The sequence below is a fragment of the Caretta caretta genome, chromosome 3, assembly GCF_965140235.1.
Source record: "Caretta caretta isolate rCarCar2 chromosome 3, rCarCar1.hap1, whole genome shotgun sequence".
NCBI classification, from domain to species: domain Eukaryota; kingdom Metazoa; phylum Chordata; order Testudines; family Cheloniidae; genus Caretta; species Caretta caretta.
In genome coordinates this window covers 46,745,794-46,769,512 of record NC_134208.1, presented here as the reverse complement: position 1 = coordinate 46,769,512, position 23,719 = coordinate 46,745,794, and the positions used below count along the sequence as shown (strand labels likewise).

Sequence of the window (23,719 nt, the reverse complement as noted above, 5' to 3'; positions counted from 1 at the left end):
CTTAAAATTGAACTGAATTTTTACCAAAAATAACCAAAACTGTCACATAACTGAAATGCAAATGAGGACTGGCCCATTCAGTCATTTCCCCTTGCTCATCAACAGATGGCATCAGTGAGCTCTTTCCCTTATGGAACATCTGTTTGCATGCAATTCTGATGCAGCTCTGAGCTGCTTTCCTCCCTATTCACCAACAGGTGTCAAAAACAAGCTCCCTACTCTCCAGGACTTCAGACCACAGGGCTTACCTCTGCAGTATATACCCCTACGTTATTCTTCTCAGTCATTGTATCCCCTATCATGCTAGTGAGAGATAGAAATTAGATCTTGTGCATTCGTCAGATATACCAGTACATGTGATACAGCCCTTTCTGTCAGGTCATTTTGTGTCTTGGTAAGCGCTTTATGACCATGACCCATGGCTCTTTGATCAGACCTGCTGTCTGAAGTCTGCGTGCCTAACTGCTCTCCATTAGCAAGGGACTAGAGCTGAGCAGCTGAGCTTACTATATGTCATTTGCCTGGTGAACTCATGTGGCAAACTGGGAGTTTGGGATAGCATGTGAAATGCTCTCCCCTAGGTTCAGGGATACCCTCAATAGTGTGATACCAGCAATAGATCAGTGGTTGTGACCTGCAACAAGCATGCTATGTTTTCTTTCCTGTCTGAAGCCAGGAGAGACTTCCTGTGTGTAAAGTGAAAGCTGGTGGCTGTGCTAAAGGAAAAGATTCTTGAATTGGAAGGACAAGTACAGACTCTACAGAGTTGCAGAGAAGCTGAGGAATTCTTAGACAACTAGATTCAAGCAGCATTACTATACCAGATTCCAGAGAGAAAGGTACTGGCCTCCAAGAAATCAGAGGAAATCAGAAAGGAGACTTGGCAATTCCTAGCTACCAGAGGCAAGAAGATGAGTCTGCATTCTGCGTGGCTGGAGACAGATGAGAATGGACAGGCTGTGACTACCAGAGAGAAGAGCACCGGGATGAATTTCCAATCCTTACCAGGTCTTCAGCATGGAAAATGGGGAAGACATCTGAAGATCTAGCTGACCACATTAAATGGAGAAGTATATGGGACATACCTGTGGATGGCTGTTTGGCCCAACCTGCAAGAAAATCAAGTGTGTCCATAAAGATCTACAACTGTCCAAGGAACACAATCCTTGCTGGGGATTCACTGCTCAGAATAATTTTAAAAAAACAAACATTCTGCAAGGGACGGACAGACAACAGGATGATGTGCTGTCTTCCTGGAGCCAAGGCATGAGACATCACTCTAAAACTGGACAAGCTTCTGAAGTCAATGGGCAAAGGTCCACGGGCAGTGGTGCATATCGACCTTAATGACATGGTCATGGGATACATTTTGGCACTGTCAATATCATGGGATACCTCAGATATAACAGATTACTTCAGGGAACTCAGAAGCATTCTGAAGGAGAAAAATGTTCAAATGATCTTCTCAGAGATCCTACCTGTCCTATGAGCAAAGGAAGATGGGCAGAAGATTCTGGAAGTGAACCATTGGCTAGGTAAGTGGTAGAGGGTAAGTGGAACCACTGGTCCACCTTCTATAGTTTGGATGGTCTTCACCTCAGCAAAAGAGAAGCCAGGGGACAGGCTGGGTAGGGTAAAGCAGTCATGAGGGCATTAAAACTAATAATAAAAGGGGAGGGTGACATGAACATTCATTTAGCAAAAAATATAAAAAAGTTTACTAAACTTATCGCAACACTAAAGGATCTGAAGAGAAGAAATTCTTCAGTTGCGTGTGCATCAATGCTAGGAGCCTAGGTAATAAGAGGAACTGTAATTGATCAGTTATGAGCACAAATTTGATCTAGTTGGTATTACTGAAACTTGGAGAGAAGATTTATGTGATAGGAATGTAAAATCAACAGTTATAACCTATTTAGGAAGGATCCAGTGGACAAAAGGAGATGGGGAGTGGCACCCATTTCATAAATGACATTTGTCAGTGACACAAACCAGTAATCCGAAGAAAGTTCTCTTTAATGCTTATGGATCAATGTCCAAAAAGATAAAGTACAGGGCAGGGTATTAGTTGGTGTCTGCAGCAGAACACCAAATCACACGGTTTGAGGATGACTGGCTCCTTAAGTACGTATTTATATTGTGTAGGGAAAAAAGCTGTGTTATTATAGGGACAGATGCTAGAGGTTTATAAGTGTTATAGATGATAATTTTCTTACTCAAAAAGTGTTGCATCCAACATGGGGGAATTCAATATTAGACCTCATCTTGACAGATAAAGAGGAAATGAGCACAGAACTAAAAATTAGTGAAGAGGTGAGGGCAAGGAAACATGATTTTTTTTTAAAAGGGAAATCATGCCTCACCAATCTACTAGAATTCTTTGAGGGGGTCAATAAGCATGCAGACAAGGGACATCCAGTGGATATAGTGTATTTAGATTTCCAGAAAGCCTTTCACAAGTTCCCTCACCAAAGGCTCTTAAGCGAAATAAGCAGTCATAGGATAAGAGGGAAGGTTCTCTCATGGATTGGTAACTGGTTAAAAGATAGGAAACAAAGGGTAGGAATAAATGGTCAGTTTTCAGAATGGAGGGAGATAAATAGTGGTGTCCCTAGGGATCTGTACTGGGCCCAGTCCTATTTAGCATATTCATAAAAGATCTGAAAACAGGGGTAAACAATGAGGTGGCAAAATTTGCAGATGATACAAAATTACTCAAGATAGTTAAGTCCCAGGTAGATGGTGAAGAGCTACAAAAGGATCTCACAGAACTGGGTGACTGGGCAACAAAATGGCAGATGAAATTTAATGTTGATAAATGCAAAGTAATGCACATTGGAAAACATAATCCTAACTATACGTATACAATGATGGGGTCTAAGTTAGCTGTTACTAAATTAGCTGTTATCAAGAAAGAGATCTTGGAGTCATTGTGGATGGTTCTCTGAAATCATCCACTCAGTGTGCAGTGGCAGTCAAGAAAGCAAACAGAATGCTGGGAATCATCAAGAGAGGGATAGAGAATAAGACAGAAAATATCATATTGCTTCTATATAAATCCATGGTACGCCCACACCTTGAATACTGCATGCAGATGTGGTCACCCCATCTCAAAAAAGGAATTGAAAAAGGTTCAGAAAAGGGAAATAAAAATGATTAGGGGTATAGAACGGCTTCTGTATGAGGAGAGCTGGAATGCTGTGTCCAGTTCTGGTGTCCACAACTGAAGAAAGATGTTGATAAATTGGGGCAGGTTTATTGAAGAGCCAGGAGAATGATTAAAGGTTTAGAAAACATGTCTTATAGTGATCAACTCCAGGAACTCGATCTATTTAGCTTAACAAAGAGACGGTTAAGGTTAAGAGATGGTTAAGGTTCCCAGGCTGTAAGTACCTACATGGGGAAGAGAGACTGGATGGTAAAGGGCTTCTCAGTCTAGCAGATAAAGGTGTAACAAGATTCAAGGGCAAGACTTGGAAATTCAGACTAGAAATAACACCCCATTTTTGAACAGTGAAGAACAATTTACCAAAGGCTGTGATGGATTCTCCATTACTGGCAATTTTTAAATCAAGATTGGATGTTTTCCTATAAAATAGTTTAAATGGGAATTAATCCAGGGAAGTCCTATGCCCTGTGTTATGCAGGAAGTGAGACTAGCTGGTCCCTTCTGGCCTTATAATCTATGAATCAGGACATAGTACAATATGAAATCAGGTTCTGTGAGAAAAAACTACAACTGTCAGCATCAATTATTCAAAAATGTGTGGTGCATAAATAGGCAAATCTAAATATAAACTATAATAAAATTATGAAAGAAAAATAAATAGAAAAGGATAAAAGGCATCAAAGAAAATGTATGTAAATTATTTAATGCCATTGATGTATCTACTAGGGTGTCACAGGTTCAGCTCTTTCAGAACTCTTTTAAAACCACAGTGCTCACCATTAAAAATCATGCCCATTGAACACGTTAGCACTTTTCACAACAGTAAGAATATTTCGCCTGGGACCCTGGCCATATTTCAATCCAAAATTTCCCTGCAGGTTCATTTATCTATAGTAGCCTTAACTTCCCACCTAAAGGGTCGTGCACATACACTGTTAAACAGCTGCCACCCACACTCTAACCCAAAGGTACCTGTATTTCAGTGGTGAACTAAATCCTTTTATAAAACAGGCAATAAAAGTGAGCATTGATAATAGCTATTTATGGGCCAGATTCTCTGCTGGCATTAATCCATGCATCTTTATTTAATGTGTTCAAAGCATTCACTATCTAATCATTAATAAGATCTTGGTGAAGTAAGTATTTCAGTGTACAGAAAGGTGAAGTGATTTATACAAAGCTTTGCCCTAAGTTAGTAGTAGAGGCAAGATTAGGACTCATGACCCCCAACCCTTTGTTTATTCTTCTAGACCATTAGATAGCACAAGTTGAAAAGTACTTTGGAATCCTTGGAGAGGAAAGGCACTATATATATTTAAGCTATTATCTTCTCATTAGTGGTATGATTGAGATGACGAGTACAGAACACTTGCATCATGATAATTTATTGAAAATTAGACGGGGCCCCCAAACCGGAACAGTAGATCTAAACTATCTTGAACTTGTGATCTAGATATGGACTTCATGGTACAGACCCTTCTCTATATGATGGAGCCAAACTGGATCTCTGGTAGTTTGGTTACAGTTCTAGATCTGAACTTCACCACTCAGACCCTACTTTACTGTGGCAATGAATGCTCTGACAACAGCAACTGAGCTGTATAGAAACGGGCATGAAGAAATAATTTCTCTCTCTTTCTTTTTGGAGGAGGGACATCCTTGGGACACCAGAATATTCTACCAGAAGTAAAACGGACTTCCTCACTAGCTGCTCAAGAGGCTGCTAATACCCTAGTAGCTGCACAAAATGACACTCCGCAAAACAAGAATGCTTCTAGTGCTGGAGATTCTTGGATGCTTGCTGACTGACTCAGCTGAACATGGGATGACTTGTGATGTACTTAAATCATGTTTTCCCTCTACCATTTGTGCACTTTGAACTAATTAAAGTGAAAATATTATTCCTAATAACCTAGAAGAAATCAAATAGCTCAGACTTGGTAAAGACTTGACATCAAAGTGTAAATTCATTTGCAAAGCAGTAAGTAGCACTTTCTGCCAACCCATCGCTGTAGCAATGAATTCCTCTGCCATTAGAGAGAGAAAAGTTGTGGAATGGATTTGTGTTGTCAGGCTCAGAGCCAAGAGTTTTACAAGCTAATGTTCACACTGTCAGAGGCAGAGACTGGCCTTGTTTTTATTCTCACAGTAACTTTTCCTCACTGATCCACCAGCAGCATCTGCCTCTGTGGATAATGTTCACCTGCCATCCCACTGAAGAGTAAGGGGCAGAATGGCTGCCAACAATAGGGACAAAAATAGAAAAATTAAAAGGAAGGAGGGAGAACACACACAAAGGAGGAAGCATTAATCAAAAAATTCTCTGTGACCTTTAGAGCAGCTGTACTTAGAATCCTCTTTAAATTCCTTATTAAACATTTAAATCTTCCCAGAAATGGGCAGTCTGTGATTAGTGGACAAAACTGAGAGTCGTTTGAAAAGTATTGTTATGAGTTGGGTGAAACCTTGTTATGGGTTGAGTTAAACTTTGTTAAGATGCATGTTAACCCTTCACTTAAGGTAGTTGAAAGGAACATTTATGGAGCCACACCTAAAACCAGGCCTAATAACATCTGGGCATGAACTAGCACCATGCGGGCCAAGGGTTTGTCTTTGTCTACACTAGCACTTCTGTTGGTAAGGGGAGTGGAAAAAACACACTAAATTTCCAACATAAATTTCACTAACAAAAATGCTGGTGTAGACAGCACATGTCGGCAGGAGAGATTTCTCCCACCAGCAAAGAGCAGCTACATGGGAGACCTTATATCTATAGCAGTAGAGCTGTGCTGCTGTAAGGTCTGTAGCACAGACATAGCCTTTGACTGGGTATTGTGAGCAGGCTGGGGGTGGGGGGGGGGGGGGGGGTGCAGAAGAAGGGTGAGAAAGACAAGCTGGAAACTAGGGAGGCTAAGAAGCAGGAAGAGAGCCGAGCACCTGTATACACAAGTTGACTCTGGAAAAAGCTAGAGCGCATACTTTTGGGTCTGTTAGCTAAAAAGACTTGGGACTATAAGCTAAGAAACTGCTCCGTTTGTTCTTGATGTCACAATTCAGGGCAATTGCACTTATATTCCCCCTCTAACAAGGACACCAGCTCTTATGATTCTGGCTCCCCATATGTCAACTCTCTTGGGTGGAGACCTTCATGTCTCTTCCTTCTGGCCATGATATTTCCAGACTTCACAGTTCCCTGCCTGCACTGTGAATTCTCCTATAAATAAGGCCACTCAAAAACCAAACTCTGCTTTGCTTTCTCTTCAAAAGCTATGAACAGTTGTAATTGCCCATGGTTTTAAGTTACCACACCACTCTTTCTAAGCAAGCACATTTATTCTCAAGGTGAAAGCATTACAGAGAAAACATATTAAAAACAAAATAATCTATATGCACGCTTACTGAAGATCACACACTCCCATCTCTAACAAGGGCTCTGGTCAGTGTCAGTTCTTACAGTCCTTATTCCTTAAAGATTGAGGTCTACCTCTGGGACAGAAGGTCCTGTCCGTTGCTCAGGTCAAAAAGGGGCAACAACATTTTTAAGAAGGGAGTAAAACCCATTTAGTTCCATATCCACTGCTTTAAGATGGATGAGTTTTCACTGTGAGTTCTCTCTCTCTCTGCTGCCTGGGAGGACTAGGCCTTTAAGAAAATATATAGCACCAATTCCACACACACTCAAGAAACCTGCAAATGAGACCAACAAAGAAGAACAGGCCACACCAAAGATCTTTTTGTAAAATGGGCTTCTCCTCGTGTGGCCTGCACCATCTGCTCTCCAGGCTGCCTGGTGAGGGGTTGACTTCCTGATCCATAATTGCTTCCTGGAGCGATGCAGCTCCCAAAGAGGGCAAGTGGTTACATGCCACAACTTGGACAATAGTGTGTAAGATTCCACAATGGTCTGAGCCCAAACTCCTCAAAACAGGGCTATACCTGCTGCAACATTCATGCAAAACACAGGTGAGTTAAAGAGACTGGGCTTAACACTCAGGTCTGTCCAAAATAGGCTTGGTGTAGGATCCAGGGAGAACAAAGGTGGCTGTCCCACAGGAGCCCCCCAACATGCTTTAATGGGAATAGTCCAGGATGGGGCAGCATAAAGCCTGCTATGTCTGCCCTACTCCACCCAGGGATCCCCCTATTCTGAGTTAATCCTCAGGTAATCAGTTAAACCAGGGGTGCCCAACATTTGACCTGCTAGAGCATTTAATAAAGCCCGAGGCCTGCTTCAACACAATATACTAATGGCATTTTGTCATCGTTTTTACATCATTTTAGTTTACACAAGTGTGTAAATAGACTGTACTGTACATAGAAACAACCTATCTAAATACAACCAAAACAAGCTGAACCTAAAATATAGAGAGATCAATACAGGTGACTTAAAATCTTAGTAACATATGTAGAATGTGTTTGACCCACACAAGGATGCACTTAGTTTATGTGGCCCTCCTATGTAATAAGGTTGGACACCGCTGAATTAAACTAAGCCAGTTTTGCATTGATGGAATGACACAAAAGTAGTTACCGTGAGAGCCATGATCTGGCCTAGTGTTACAACTTTAAAGCAACTTCCCTTCCATTGGTCTGGTTCTCTGCTCCCTATACGTTATTTTAGTAGAGCTGTTTACTCATAAGGGTAGTTGGTGTAGAAGCCAAACATCTACTTGATACTATCCAGTCTGTCAGTCACCAGTATGATTCATTATCAACAGGCTCATCTTCCATCTTTTTGGGCACAGGGCGTGGAACTGCTAAGAATAGCAGCAGAACTTGGCTACAGACTATTTTGCTGGGGTACACTAAAATCTTATTGTGTGACTCATTCTGGTGACTGAATTGCTGCAGCCCTACTATTAAGGAAGGAGCGGGATAGTAAGAGAAGAAGTGCTCTTTAAAGGGTTTTAATATGTGCTAGAAACCGGCCCTATCCCCTCCATTTCAAAGCAGTGATGTCAGTTAGCCATGCAGCTTCCATCAGAATTAATTGCTTTCGTACACTGAAACATCCACATAGGTTATTTTTTTAAATGTATAAGCATGTTTTTTTTTTCTAAACCAAAGCTAAGAGATCAGCTTTAGGCACAACCAAAGCAGCACTTGAGCTTGGATGGACATCTCAGAGCTGTTTGTGTCAAAAAGTATTTCATGTCTTGCTCAGACTCCTTATTTACAATGTCAGCCATAAATTGAACTGTTGTATTACAACATCTGTTACATGAGATGTATAATAAGAGCTAACTCTTGTGACAGACTGAAAATGAACCCTTTTGCTCACTCTTCACCTTACCAAGCCTTACAGAGGCTCTATTAATGACTGAAAAGCAGAAGCAGGCAGGAAAACTAGGGGTGGGATTCAGTGATGGCACTTGAGGTTTCTAAGTCCAACATTTAGAAGTCATTGGCATTCACAAACCCTCTGCTCAGTTCATGCCTAAGTAGCCACCATTAAAGTCCCCAAGGCATCTAACACCATACTTTGGCTACTAACTTGCACCTAAGCCCCAGCGGGTTTCACAAAGCTAGGCATTCCCCCATCTATCTTGCTTTTGGGGTCCAATCCAGTAGACGTGCTCTGAGCACATCTTAACCAACACAAAATGGCAAGGGGAGGAAGAAAACCCTCTTACAACCTTTAGCCCAGTAGTTACCAGCACTCACACAGGATATAAAAGACCATGGTCCAATTACACCATCTGCTTAAGGGGGAGCAGGGATTTGAACTTGGGTATTCTACCTCCTCACTGAATGCCCTAACCACTAGGTTAAAGAGGCATTCTGCAACAGTCTCTCTGAGCCAGAGAACATTTAATTATTTACACACAGTGGAACAGCTTCAACAAGAGAGGCTGAGAAAGCCCTCCGCCATAATGTCCCATAGTCCAATGGTTAGGACACTCTCATAGGAGGTGAGAGACCCAGATTTGTGTCCCTGCTCCTCATCAGGCAGAGGGGAAAATTAACCTGGCTTAGTTGCCTAGCTCTTGGAGAGGCGTTAGAACCAACAGAACATTTATCAGATGAGTATGGTAATAAACTGGCAATATGTAGTTCAACGTGTTACAAACAAAGGCAATCCCACCATTATATTTATATCATCCAGTATTGCTCCATGGTTATTTATGCTAAAATGACTGGTTACTAGTATAGAACATACCCCTGAATCAGCATGCTGCAAAGGGCAATCTCATTCCTAGGCCCAAGACTAAAGTCAAGCTGGAACGTATCAGTTGTCTCATACCTCTGGAGATGTGTGGTGAACCATAGTGCTACAAACTTCTGCAAACACTTCAGAAGTTAATGGAAGGTCGTGAGATCACACGAAAATGTGATGTATTGTTTTAGGACAATATGCTGACGAGTTAGCAGGCTACTTCAACACTGAAGTAACAACAGCCAAGGATGGACATAACCTGAAATCAAAGGGAAACTAACCATGGAAATAATAATAGTAAAGTAAATCGAGCAAAGTGCCTATGCATTTCTGGAAAGGATTCTTTACTGCAGCACGTCTCTTGCCCCCTTCCTACACTGACATTTTTCCTTCACACAGAGCAAGGTTGTACTCAGACAGTTACTCGAGGGCATGAGGGAAATTTTTATTGCTAGATATATTGCTACCCTTGGAATCTCTGCAAGGAGAGGTGCCATTTAAAAAAAAACTATTAATGCCTGAAGAGAGTCCGAAAGATGAGTAAATAATGCAGCCAAGTTCCGTGTTTGGGATGCCAGAGAGGTTGAGTGGTAAGTCCTGTGTAAAACTCAGTTTCGAGAATAGTAGTGATGTGTGGAACTCAACGGCAAATTGATAATGGTAAGTAAAGAGTAATTCTCCAGAATCACTCTCAATGACAAAGGCAACTCCTGGCCCTAAGGAAGTCAATGAAAAAACTTCCATTGACTCCAATAGGGCCAGTATTTCACTCCATATATCTGAACATCCTACCTATGCAATACAGGACACACTGCAGGAGGTCACATTTTACAATAAGGATTTGTGATTGGTTTATAAATATTTAATGATTAATAGATGTTAATGTATGTTACTGATATGATCTCTATCTGTCAGACAGTTATGAACACATCAGTAGAAGGTGACATAGATGGATATAAGCCACATTTATAAGCAATCTGTTGATCTGTTGGAGTCTAATAATTGATTTCCCATTTTAAAAAAAAATCTAGGAATTATTTATTAACTCTATGTAAACTATTTATAAATGGAATAAAGTGTGATTGTACTAGATTAATCAAAAAACCTTACTGAGCACTTTGCACAGATGTAAATGGCTACACAAGGTGCAAGGGGATGGAAAGTCCAACCCATCGTGTCCCCTCTTTTTATTCTCTCTTTTCCCTCCTTGTTCTTCAATGTCTTTCTGAAATCTCCGGTTTATTGAAGGATTGCATTTATAGTTTTCAGTATTGCTGCACTTTTCATCTCTTTCCTAATAGATTCAGAGATTCCCAGGCCAGAAGGGACCATTATAATCATAGTCTCACACTCCTATAGGTGATAGAACTTCCCCAAAATAATTCTCAGTTGGTTTTCTCTATGTTGTTTTTACACCCCTGTTCCTCTCTCCCACTCTTTTCCCCTTCCAGTGTTTTTACATTAGCATGTTTTTTTAATGGTGAGGGTGTGTATTTCCATTCTATATCCATTGCTTCACCTATGCTTTCATTCGTAGACTTTCTAAACAACCCCTGGCTGCTGACACGTTGTGTGCAGCCCAATAATCTATTAATATTCATTGCATGTAACTGCTTCATAGGATTATTTGCTTTGATCACTTCAAAAAGATTTGATCCACTTCAAAAAAAGATAGAATCATAGAACTGAAAGGGACCTCGAGAGCACACCAACAGGATTAGCCCCACAGGCAAGACAGTATTCCCTCACCTAGTTTGAGTATCCTGCTTTAGGGCCTCTGGCAGAAGCATCGTTTGTTATAGGACAAAGAGGCGGTTGCTCCCCATGACTTTTCTTAGGTCTATAGGCTCCATTAGGTCTTCCACTTTTTGCCTTCCCTTCCCCCAGACTTTGCAGGATAGAACATTCCCACATCTACCCATAGAATTTTTCGGAAATGATGCCCCTGGCCTCTGGTTTGAGCTAGGGCTCCGAGCTGCTTGTTCGCTGTGTGGTGGCATCAGGGCTTACATGGCTTTGCAAATACCGACCAGCAGAAACTTTGTCGCCATGGAGACTTAGACACCAACAGGAGTTAGGCGGCAGCTGGGCAGAGGCTTTGAGAATGACAGTGGTACCTAAATGATAGGCTAAGGCACCTGCAAGAGGCAGAGAGGCTTCTAAGTATCTTTTGATTCCAGACTCTAGAGACTCATTTTTCAGAGTATTTAGGATTTTATAGCATGTCCAAAACAATGTATTTTTCCCTAACTATTCTCTGAAATGGCTGAATTATTGTGGGTGAAACTTTAAAAAAAGAAAAGAAAAAAAAACAGCCTGAGGCAGACAATCAGCATGCAACATTTTAGGCCAAACAGTTAAAGTTTGGCAAAGTTATAAGCAACTGAAAACTGGATCTTATAATAGAAAGTCTTCAGCATCCTTAGAGTTGACACAACCAGCTATGTTTATAATAAATCCGATACTTCAGTGCTTGTTATCAGACAACAAGCATGTCAGTTTCTGAGATGTACCATGATAAAGCACAATAAAAAATTCGGTTTGGACAAATGCTTCTGATGGAAATTCAAACTGATCCAGACAAACCCTGCTTGAGTCTGATGAACAAACACAGGTTCATCAGATTTGGTTGGGTGACATCGTGTTATAATGTAATGATGTTTGCAAAACTGGATTAAGGCAATGGTTACACCCTGGTTACACCAAGCCATGGGGACCCTCATTGGGTCCATGCCCATCATGCCACTCCTAATTTTGATCTGCTCCCCACTTGGATTGGTGGTACAGGGACCCCCAGAGAGACAAGAGTGGCAGCAGAGTACTTACCTCAGCCATCAGTGCTTGGGTGAATGCAGTGGAATGCTGAACCCTCTCCTTCCTACCAACCCCTGCTGCCTGCAGAACAATTGGATCTTGGATTTAACTCTAGATCTGGACAAAACATTTTTGATGAAATGAAACTTCAGCTAAATATGCCGTTTTGCAGACATGTATGTTTCACTAAAAACTTGTCTAGGGCACACAGAGACAGAGAGACTTTCTCTCACTTCTACAGCCTGCCATGGGGTGTGGGAAACCCAGGCTCAAGTCACTGCACTGTCCATCTCAGGGTGATTATGGATGAAACTCTGCTCTGCATCAGGCAAAGCAGGAACTTCAATGTGGGTCTCCCACATCCCAGGCAAGTGTTCTAACCACCACCCTATAGGTGAGAGACAGACAGACAGTCGCTCTCCCTCTCTCTCTCTCCCACCCTCTCCCAAATCTAAAAGCTCTGGTTTTAAGCTGAAAACGAACATTCCAATTCAATTCCATTTTCATGAAAACATACAAAAGGTTTCATTTTCAGTCCAATGCAGAGTGAAAACAAGTTTACAAACTTTGAAAGTCACTATGAAATGAAATTGTCTTCTTCCGGTCAGCTCTAATACCCCATTGAGATGTACAGGGAACTTCACACCTCTTAAAGCTATTGTTCCAGGCGTTCTGTTCATTCAGGCAGATGTCTGACTGTACCGGTTACACTCCAGCAATGGTTTTAAGCTTCTCTTTGCAACCATGAGGGCTACAAGCTTTACTCCTGAGGGAATTCTATGCTAAAAAAATTAAAATTCTGCATACAATATATTACAAGTCTGCAAAATTCAGCAAATTTTATTTGTCAATAAATAAATGTGGAGGCTCCAGCATGGCAGTGGGGAGCACAGGCCATTGGCTGCATGAACCATCCTGCAGGCTCCCGCCCCCGCCCCTCCCCAGAGCAGGGATACGGTGGTAAGGCTAAACCCGACCCTAACACAGTGCAAGAGCAGGGCCTTCCCAAGAAACACCCTGCCCCTCGGCATCAGGTGAGGTCAGGGAGGCTCAGCACAGCAGGATCCAAGTGTGGAGGGGCTCAGTGTGGAGGGATCCAGGCATGGGGTGAGAGGATTTGTGGGGCGAGAGGGTTCTATGTGGGCCAATCTGGGTGCAGATGGCTCAGTGGAGGATCTGGGTGCACAGGGGCTCATTGAGGGGTTCTGGGTACAGGGACAATGGGGGGTCCAGGTGAAGGTGGTTGGGGCTTAGCAGGGGTGTCTAGGTGTAGGGATGGGGCTCAGCATGAGGGGTCTGGGTGTGAGGGGCTTAACAGGGGGCCCGAGTGCAGCTGGTTGGGGCTCAATGGAGGGCTCATCAGGGTGGTCCAGGTATGGAGCAGTGGGGCTTATCAGGAGGGGAGTTCAATGGGCCATCTGCCAGGCTCCCACTTCCCCCCTCCATTTCCCTATCCCCTTTTCTTCCCCATCCCATCCCTCTTCACTTCCCTACTGCCTTCTGTCCCCATCTCTCCCCATTCTTCTCCCCACAGTCCCCTACCCACTGCCCTTTCCCCACTGTCCCCTATCCCCTTCCCCTCACTCCCACATCCCCTCCCCCTGCCCCTATCCCATGCCCCTTCCTTCCTCCTCACTGCCTCTTCCCCCTCCCCCCACCTCCTTACTTTTTTACATGAAAGCTAAATGAAGAGTCTTACCTAATCACAGGACTCAAGGCCTTTATACCTATGCTTTTATCTGGTCCTGGATGCTTTTGTTGTAGCATCATCATAATGAATTACCAGCCCAGCAGAGCAAGCTCTCCGGGAGGCCATTTTAAGGAATGCTAGGGGGGTGCTGACCGGGTAAGGGAGGAACATGAAGCCTTCTCCTCCTCACTACATTCTAGCGATTGGCTCTTTTGGTGGTGGTAATATGGCTACACTATGATTAAAGTGTCACCTCATAATGCAGTTTGGATTTGGGCTCAGGTTTATGAGGGAGGGCGACTGAGGGCACATGACACTAGGGACACAGCTATAGAGAAGAGGGTAATGGAAGGAAACCTGCCTATCTAAGGTACTTATATGGCCATCGCCATAGCAAATGAGTACCTCACAATCTTTAATGTATATCCTCAGGACACCACTGTGAAATAGGGAAATGCTCTTATCCCCATGTTCAGATGGAGAACTAAGGTACGGGGAAGCTAAGTAACTTGCCCAAGGTCACAGAGTCTGTGGTAGAGTAGGGAACTGAATCCAAATCTTAGGCTAATGCCCTAAAATTTGGACTATCCTTTCTAATCCAGAGAGGATACCACAGATGTGGAGGAGGGAAAAACTGAGCTTGACAAAAATAAAAATGCCTTCATTTCTGTCCATCTCTGTCCTATCTTTCTGAATCAGTTTCAATCCATTTCTAGGGAGGAAGTTTGGGAACACTGCTGTCTAAATATTACCTTGGGACAGACATCAAGAGGCAGGCAGTGAAATGTGAAAAATAGCTAGTGCTCTGTAAAGTTTCTAAAGTAGTTTAGAACCTTTAAAACTAACTTTATCCTAAATACCAGTCTATTTAAAACCTCTCCCAATGGGGATAATATTGGCAAAATGACTTGACATGTTCAGGTATTTGACAATTGCTGCAAAGAGAATATGGAAAATATTTTTACCACATGTACTGTATGTAATAAATGTTACGATGAAAGCACAGTCCTCTGACAATCCCCATTGCGTCTTCCCTTCTCATTAATCATCTCCCTTCTTTTCCATCATTTACTGTCACAAGGGCAATTTCCAAAAGTTCATTTCAGCAATGGATAACACTGACAGACTTGCAGTAACTGCTGCTGTAACGTTGAGTGCTTTTAAAATCAAAGAGCACTTTTAAAAGTGCGGAGATCTGTTTATGCAGGAGCTATTGTGAGTGTTTGTCGTTATGACAGGTTTTACTATCTATGGCTAACGAGGGCTTGGGAACAGAAGAAGGTAATTAACCACTGGAACAACTTATTAAATGTCATGGTGGATACTTCAACACTGGCCATTTTAAAAATCAAGATTGGATGTTTTTCTAAAAGATATGCCTGGGAATTATTCTGGGGACATTCTAAGGTCTGTGCTATACAGAAGGTCAGGCTAAATGTTCACAGCAGTTTCTTCCAGCCTTGGAATCTATGAAAACTACCTTTTTATTGTGGGCGGTGTGGGGGGGACAAGCAATTGTTTGTTGGACAAACCCTCAAAAAGCCATCACTGCATACAGAAAACATCATCCTATCTCCAATTTCACATTCCTGGGGGAAATCTTTTGGAAACACATGACAGTTGCCAACATTCTGCATGCTTCACAATCAGGCTTCGGACAAGCACACAGCCCAGGCTATGTTTCAGTGCTAATATACTCAAGATCTCTGCAGCCTTCACTACAGTGGCTCACAATGTGTCCCTGTTCCACTTGCATGACTTTGCTACAGTAGATGGTGCAGCATTACAAAGGTTCCAGTCATTCCTCACCATGAAGGTCCAGAGAGTAAATATACAAATATACAACTGCAGATCATCCCTGAAATGCCTCACCTGCAGGGTCCTTAGGATATGGTCTCCTCTCCTCCTCTTCAACATCTCCATGAGACCAATTCAAGGAACCTGCTGCCAAGACCGTGGTAATGATATCATCCGTAGCTCTCCTTTTCCACCGATGCAACCACAAGGGTTTCACAATGCCTACAGGTGACGAGCATCTGGATGAAGTGCAGTTGGCTTTAACCCAACTCAGGCAAGAGTAAAGTGGTGCCGATCAGAAAGGGGAAATACTTCAAGGACTTGCCAGGATTCTGTCCTGCCCTTTCATCAAAGGAATCTCCCCCTCATTTGTCAAAATGGTGCACAGCTCTGGTCCTGTTTGATTCATCACTAAGCCTAGACAATCAGTATCAGTGGTGACAAGCATTCTGGCACCTGCAGCTTGCTAGGAAACTTCACTTCTACCTCTCAGATGACCCACACATTCAACACCTCCATGCAGAGTTATTGTATATCACGGTCTCTGGGGCTCTAAAGGTTAGCAAGGCAGAAGCTCCAGTTTGTGCAGTCTACCCCGCTGGCCAGACAGGACATTAAGAGCACACCACCTTGGTGGCTCAGCTCCCTCCTGGACTCCCAATCCACTCCCATTGCCAGTTCAAGCCTTTGGTCCTCATCTTCAAAGCCATTCAGAGGTATGGACCAGGTACTGTAGTGGCCCTGTCTCCCTTTATGATCCACCAGGACAATTGCACTTCTTTGGAACAAGGCAGCTCGGAACCCATAGGAACTGCAGACAACACATCCCCGGCATGAGGGGGACTCAGCTATGACAAGCTCCCAGATGAAGTCAGACTGATGTGGAGTCTGACCAGCTTTAGAGCAGGCTGTAACTCACTCCTCTCTGACAAACTGGGATGATCTATTCACACACACAAAGCGGCACTAACTGCACGTGGGATGTACTGTGTTTGATATACACTGCTGAGAATAACTCTCCATTATTAATCCACTGGACAACGAAAGTCCGGGGAACAAAGAGATGAACTGTAATAGAAATAAAATCTTTAATTCAATCTCCTTTAAATGTAATGTTCTACTTAATTGACACCTGTATTTTCTACAGTTTTCCAGAACATATTTGCTTACTGGTACTGTCAACTTTTGTTATATATTGTAGCTGTCAAATTGACAATAAAATTGATTGTGCATTTTATACCGTGTTTAGGCTTCTTTTCTCTTTGCAGTTTTGTATCTGACTATGGCTTAGCTTGAATCCAATAGATTTAATTGATTTTAGGTTAAATTCTTCTGCATCATAATTCCCCTTATGAGCAACATAACTTAGTGTCACACTGGGACCCTGGAGAGTTGATATGTGGGAAGTTTAACCTAACTTGCTAAGGGTCAAACACGGCTCGCTTTAGTCCTCAGAGCAGCTCCATAGACTTCAGTGGGACTCCTTTCAAGGCATGTGGGATTTGCGTGAGTTAACATAAATAATATTGTAATAGTTGTGGAAAGAGGATTCACAACAAAAGTCTCTAGTTCAAAATCCAAGTGCATTTTTGTTGGATAAAAACGTATGGAGTGTTTGGAGAACTGAACTGATTCCATACTGACTTGGCAGTCCCCTAAAAGAAGGGTGGAAAATGTAGCCATGCCTGGTACTAAATGGGAAATACTTTGATAGTACAGCGCAGCAGTTCTTGTTGTGGAAGAGGGATCACTAACAGCGCTGAAAACAATGTATCCTTCTCAGTGGTGAATCTAGTAAAGTGAGACTGGAAAGTGTGTGGGGGGGGGACACAACTTATTTTAAAAAGCTCCCACTTAGGTCTCCCCCAACTAGAACAGAATGAGGGAAAAGTGAAAGGAGAGATGTGCTCAGAAAACAGAACAGATAAGAGTTTTGGCAGAGCTGTTGGTTCACCACCACCAAGTGATCCTGAACCAAGTGATTTCCCTCTGGAGGCAGGAGAGAGAAGAACAAATGCAGAGAACAAGGATTCCAGAGCACAACACCCTGCACCCAAGCTGACTGCTGTACCAGCTCACTGATGCAGTAGCATTTTAGTAGATGGAACCTGTGTCCAATCTGCCAGAAGACAGAAGATATCCCATTGGGGTGAGGGCTGCCCTGCTGCATGACCTCAATCTCCCTCTTGATGGGTTAGCATAAACAGGCACAAGCTCGGTAAGAACAGAATCTATTTAATCCTGGAAGAGAGGACAGAGGCAGTTCCCCTCCTGTTCCTGACTCCAAAACACTTCTGCTTTCCCTGGGCAGAAACCATGCCCCACCCTGAACTCTTCCTAGGGATATTCTCTGAGTCAGGGGCCCTTCCCATCTGGGAGGAGCATCACATCTTTTAGGGGCTGCCTGTGGAGGTTCCACACACACAGACCCAGCCAGCACAGCAGCTTGGTCACACTATTTACATTTAGATATGTTGGAAGAGAAGTTCAGGTGATGGGACTTGCACTGATGGAGTACACAGCCTAAGACCTGTAGCTTAGGTTAGGATTATTTATCATTTACTGGTTATGTGATGGTAGCCGCAAAAGAAAGGCCCCATCAGGATCAGGGCCTCATGTGCGAAGCACTGTACAAATAGATAGGAAGAGACAGATCGCACCCTGAAGATTTTGAAGTCTCAAGGACCCAGTACCAGATGAGGAGTGGAGGATGGAGGGGATAGATGATCACTGGCGCAAGTTTCAACTTACTTTGCTGTTTGTTTTGACTGGGGGTAGAGGAAGGTTAAAAGGAATGGCAGCAGTGGGAGTATTAATGTGTCAGGGAATAGGGAGGGTAAGGGGGCTTTTGAAGGGAAGAAGAAGGGAGCAGTGGGGAGTGCAGGAAGAGTGAGTCTGGTATTGAGAGGGAAGACGGGGAGGGGGAAGGGGTGGACAACGGACAAATGCTACAGAATTGTAACCACGATTCCAGTAGGTTTGGCACTTGCTTTTATGTATGAGGGTTCTTTTTTGGTCCACTCGATAGGGAGATTGTCCTCTGCTCATTGGCAACAGGATCGGGGTCATTCACTAACAGTGGCTTTTTTTTTTTTTTTGCATTTTGCCTCAAGTCTTCATGAGGATTTATGCACTAGGTACTCACCTGTCAATTTACGATTACAATTTACAGAATAGGTAACTCAGTGCTCTGAGGAGTCAGTGAAGCAATTTGAAGAGTAGGAGGGGATGAAATTTGTTTGGAGGGAAGAAGTAAAAAGGTTTATCAAGAAGGCCACAGCACATTAAACTACCAAGAAAATATCCCAGTTTTCTCACTCGCTCACACTTAGCCAGACCTTCCTGATCCCCACTGTCCCTGAGACATCTAAGTGGGAGCAATCATTTTACTAATGGGGGCGTGCATACACAGCTATCAGTTGAGGGAACTCCATTGTTTTTCAAGCAGATGCACAGGTAACATAAGTGTCTTTTAGATAATTGTGGAAATCTCTACAAGAGAATTGTGACAAGCTCTACTTCACACCATCACAGAATAGCAACTTTTGACTTTGGGGGATTTGATTTAAATCATTTGGTTCAGTACTAGCTGGATCCAGATATGACTTGTGAAAAGCAAATAATAATTCTCTAGTCTAAATCCTTCAGTCCTTTCTTATATAGAGCACATATCATCACTCAAAGCATAATCCTAATGCCTCTTCAAGCAACACATGCTATTTTTTCCACTCTACATATTGGTTTGGCTTAATTTGTTGTCCCTCTGTGGCTTTTCTTTACCATTATTTAATTTTCCCTAAAAGTCAATTGTGTTTTATAAACCTGAAAATTGATAGTGCAAAGATTGAACGTTTCTGTTAAGGATGCCAGTGTCAATTTGCTACAATTGTTCAAATAGGAAATAGATAAAATGTGAAATATAATAAAAGCCTTTCAAATGGCTGGGAGGAGAGTTCTTCCTGTATCAGTGGGTGAGAAATCAGGAATAGAATCAGGAAGATTATTTTGAACTCAGTATCTACCTTCATATCAATAGAGCTGTTCAATCAATTGTGCCTTGTGAGCATACAACAAAGTCACAAGTGTAAAAAGATAGCTCCATGAGTCCGGTTAGGCTGATCTATTGAAGATTAACAGAGGTAGAGGGGTTTTTAGAATATCAGTATCCATCTCATTTGACTTTACTGTTCACAAAATAGAACCAGCATAACCTTCCATTTCCACAGTCACTTTTAAAAAATTCTCCCAGAGACCCTGACAACAAAAATACTTGCTCCCGCGAGCCAAAATAAGGGGAGCTCTTTAAAGTAAAGTCTGGACATTATTAAGTGAGATGGTAGAGAGTGCCTTATATTTATGAAGTATGTACAAAGAGAACTTTTCAGGGTGTCTGGTGATATGGAGGACCAGATCCTCACTGGTCAGAGTAAATCATCCACACTTTCAGTATAAACTGATTTACACTAGCTGAGGATCTGGTCCACAGTATGGTTTGAATGAGCAACAGAGCCAGATTTCAGAAATTTAGGGGGACAATAATTCCTATTTATCAAAGAATCAGAAGGCAATGACTCCTTTATGTACAGTCAGGCTGTCCCACTTTGGAGACACATAGTATCTTGAGTATGAACTAGTCTCTGGATAGTCACTGAACATTTCTGAGAACTGTAGAAACCTGTGATCAGAACTTTGTTCTAGTGAACAAAAGGGTGGAAATATTTGGAACAATCAGCAAAGTATAAGACAGAATATAAAATATTGCAGTGTAGTCTAATTCATAGAGTTTAAATTATAGAGTTGTTATCTCATACAGCATTTATCTTTGTTTACACACTCACTATACACTGAATACAAATACGTTGAAACACCAACAGTAAAGTTTATACATGGTATCTGGATTAAAAACTGACACTGATTCTTAAATTATGTTTGAACATTGAGCTGATCTGCTTGTTTCAAAGAGGAGAGACTCAGATCAGATGAGAAGCCCAGGGTGGATTACGAGAGGTAGGGATTTGGACTGGGAACCATCGTGTGGGGAAGAATGGGATTCAGGTGGGGTCTCCCGTCTGGGAGATGGGAACTGGGTGGGCAAGGAGATTTGGACTGGAATGAAGAGGTGGAGGATGAGAGAGAAGGGACAGGCCTAGGATAGGCATGAGAAGACAGGAGCAGAAAGGGTCAGTTTTAGAGGAAACAGACAGAAGGGTCTGTGACCACTTCAGCACAATTCCCTCCAGAACTGAAATAGAGTTCAAGATTCCTGAGTCTCACCATTCTTCTGCCATCACCAAATATTTCTGAAACTCGCTGGGAAAATCTCTCTCACATACACATCCTTCTCTAGTGTCTGGTCCATATAGAACTAGTAGGTTGTTGTCCTCTATTCATTACTTTATTAACTGAAGTGGCAGAGGTCTGTATTGTGAATCCAACCCTGTGGCTGGCCCACATGCATGTCAATGTGATTCCAAATAATGAAATTTGTTTTTCTCAGTTAGATTTTTAAAAAACAACATTAGAAGAACATTAAGGTTGCAAAATCAAGTATTAAAGGTGAGGAAATGCTAGAATTAAAGTTGCCTGGGAAAACTTAAAAATTGGGCCCCTTGTGTGTATGCATTATGATACAATCTTTAATTACATGTTTATATTATTTTTTTCCACAGGATCTATACAAAACTAGAACTTCAAGGCATATTTTTTCCTGTAGCTTGTATAAATTATCTAAGTGATTTAACCCTTGATATTTTTTCTTTACGTTTTATGGATCTTGCCATAAATGAGAAAGATGTAGTATTTCTTGCATAGTCTGAAGTATTAATAACGATTGACTGGCTTTCTTACAAAATACTTACATAAATAGTATCTGAAAACTCCTTCAGGTAGTACTGTTTAAAGAAACATTAATTTTCTACCTGAAAAATTCATAGTAGTTGAGATAGAGAAACTAGTTAACATTTTGTTTCAAGATCTCCTAGACTCACTAGCCAACCTACCTCCATCTCAATCAGGGTCTATGTGTAATTACCAGTTTAGGGTCAGATTCTGATACCAATATTATCACTGAGTAACATATCACCCCACCTATAGTCTCATTTAAATGGGGTTACTTGAGGAATAATTTACTGCCAAACATGAATAAACTCTGTCCCATTGTGAAGCAAAATAATAGACCATAATGCAACAATAGTATTACCTTCCTCTTAGGATCACAGTACATTGTCATCTTTATTTAAGAAAGAAATCAGCAATCACTTGCACTAAGTACAGCTTATCAATTTAATAATATGAATCATATGACACTTTGGTGATGTCTGGGAAATGACCTTTAGTATTAACAAGTTCTATTTTGCACTGTAAAGCTGTATTTAAATACTATGTTACTCGGATATAAAATTGCATTTTTGACCATTCTTTTTTCTTGTGGTCACCTATTTCAGTTTAAATTCATTTTCAAGTTTCCAGTGAATGAGCCGATAAAATTTCCTAATCAACCTGCCCTTTACTGAAGTATGTTTATGTAAAATAAACTGCAAGGGCATGAAAACACTCTGATAAAGAAATCCTGGAAGAAAAGTGATATGGGTTTGGTTATATAATTGTACTGAATTAGTTTTGCACTCTGCAACTGCACAAATGTCACTAATGAAATGCCATCATTTCCACTGAAAGATATCATTCATAATTAATTTCAACATGCAACACTAAGCCTGCTAATCTTCAAGGTCACTGGCTGGAGGAAGCATGGAAATATTACTGGAACCTTTCTAAGGTTCAGCAGTTGCTTTGCCTTTCCTCCTCACCATTAAGTTTAAAATGTTTCTAGAGTAAACCTCAACATGTCTTACCGTCAGCTTCTCCTTTAAGGTGTGTTTTGCTGAGATTTCTTTTTCATGCTTTTCTAACTCCATGTCCCAGAGAAAGACGCTCAGATCCTGGGTAGAAGTGATTTAATCTGACTACATATTAGATATCACTGTACTTTTCAAGTTGTGAGACAGAACTCTATCAGGCAGTGCTGGTGATAATTTCTGGTTAGCTAGTGTTTCCATTTATAGACGTAGAAACTTCACAAATAGAATCCTAGAGAGAAGGCAGGCAACTGGCCTCAGATAACAATAAATGTTATTTTGGCATCAAAGCAAACTGTTTAACGTGAGTACTGTTGTAGCAGGGTTTTTGTTACCTGCCCCTCACCCCCACAAAATAAGCTTGTGTTAAAGACTCCCTGAAAAGGAACTGGAAAAATAATAGCTAGATCACAGTAGAACTTATTCTTGAATGCACAGTTTATTAGCCAACTAAAATGAAAATATGATTAGCTTGTATGATATGATGTTACACAGACACAGAATAACCAGAGCAACATTTGAAAAAGGATACATACGTTTGTCTATTGATCTTTCTCAGTTACCAGTGTCTGGTGTTGAGCGGTCCCACTAGAATTTAATGTAGAGATATATTCTCCTCATGTCCTTCTAATAATAGGACATGCTATATTAAATGTCTTCTTGATCTTCTGAAATGCAGAAACAAAATCAAAACATTGTATCTGTGCTACAAGTGTTAATACACTCAAAAACTAGTCAGTGTAGATATAAAATATCACTGTATTTAAAGCCCATTACATACCAAGGGAGATGGGCTTTTAAAGTGAGTTAACTATAGAAGAATAACCTGGCTTGGGTTCATGATGATAAAGTCAGGAGTCCAATATTAGAAACTGTGGTGGGAGGAGGTTGTCTCCTTGGCTGTGCTGTAGATTCCAAGGTTTACAACACAACCACTGATTGCTACATCAACTAGGTCAATGCTGATATCTTCTGAGTGATTTGCATGCACAGTTTGTTCTGCAATTCCTAGTAACTAATAGGGAAAAATCCAATTGCAAACACAGTCGTGTAAAAAAAAAAAAACTACTTTGCTACTGAATCATAATAGATTCTTTGACGGTTCCAGGACACATCAGAAAAAATAAACTTTCCTTCATGAAATTGGCACTGTAGGTGTCACATGCTCAGATTATATTAAGAGAATTTCAATTACTACTAGAGGACCATCCTCTTTTGCCTGAAGCACTCTGAAACCT

At 41.6% G+C, this 23,719-nt stretch overlaps 1 protein-coding gene across 11 annotated transcripts in view; it reads right to left on the bottom strand.

The window, feature by feature from the left end:
- MLIP (muscular LMNA interacting protein) overlaps positions 1-23,249 on the bottom strand; it is a 179,377-nt gene extending 156,128 nt beyond the window's left edge. For 10 of the 11 annotated variants that reach the window (XM_075126463.1, XM_048845266.2, XM_075126467.1 and 7 more), the window contains exon 1: positions 22,479-22,640. In XM_075126463.1, the coding sequence (XP_074982564.1) occupies positions 22,479-22,541 (63 nt within the window). In that variant the 5' untranslated portion in view covers positions 22,542-22,640. Of the gene's footprint in view, positions 1-22,478; positions 22,641-23,017 lie in introns of those variants that run through there. The other variant, XM_075126469.1, reaches the window with a different exon arrangement.
- Positions 23,250-23,719: the final 470 nt, after the last annotated feature.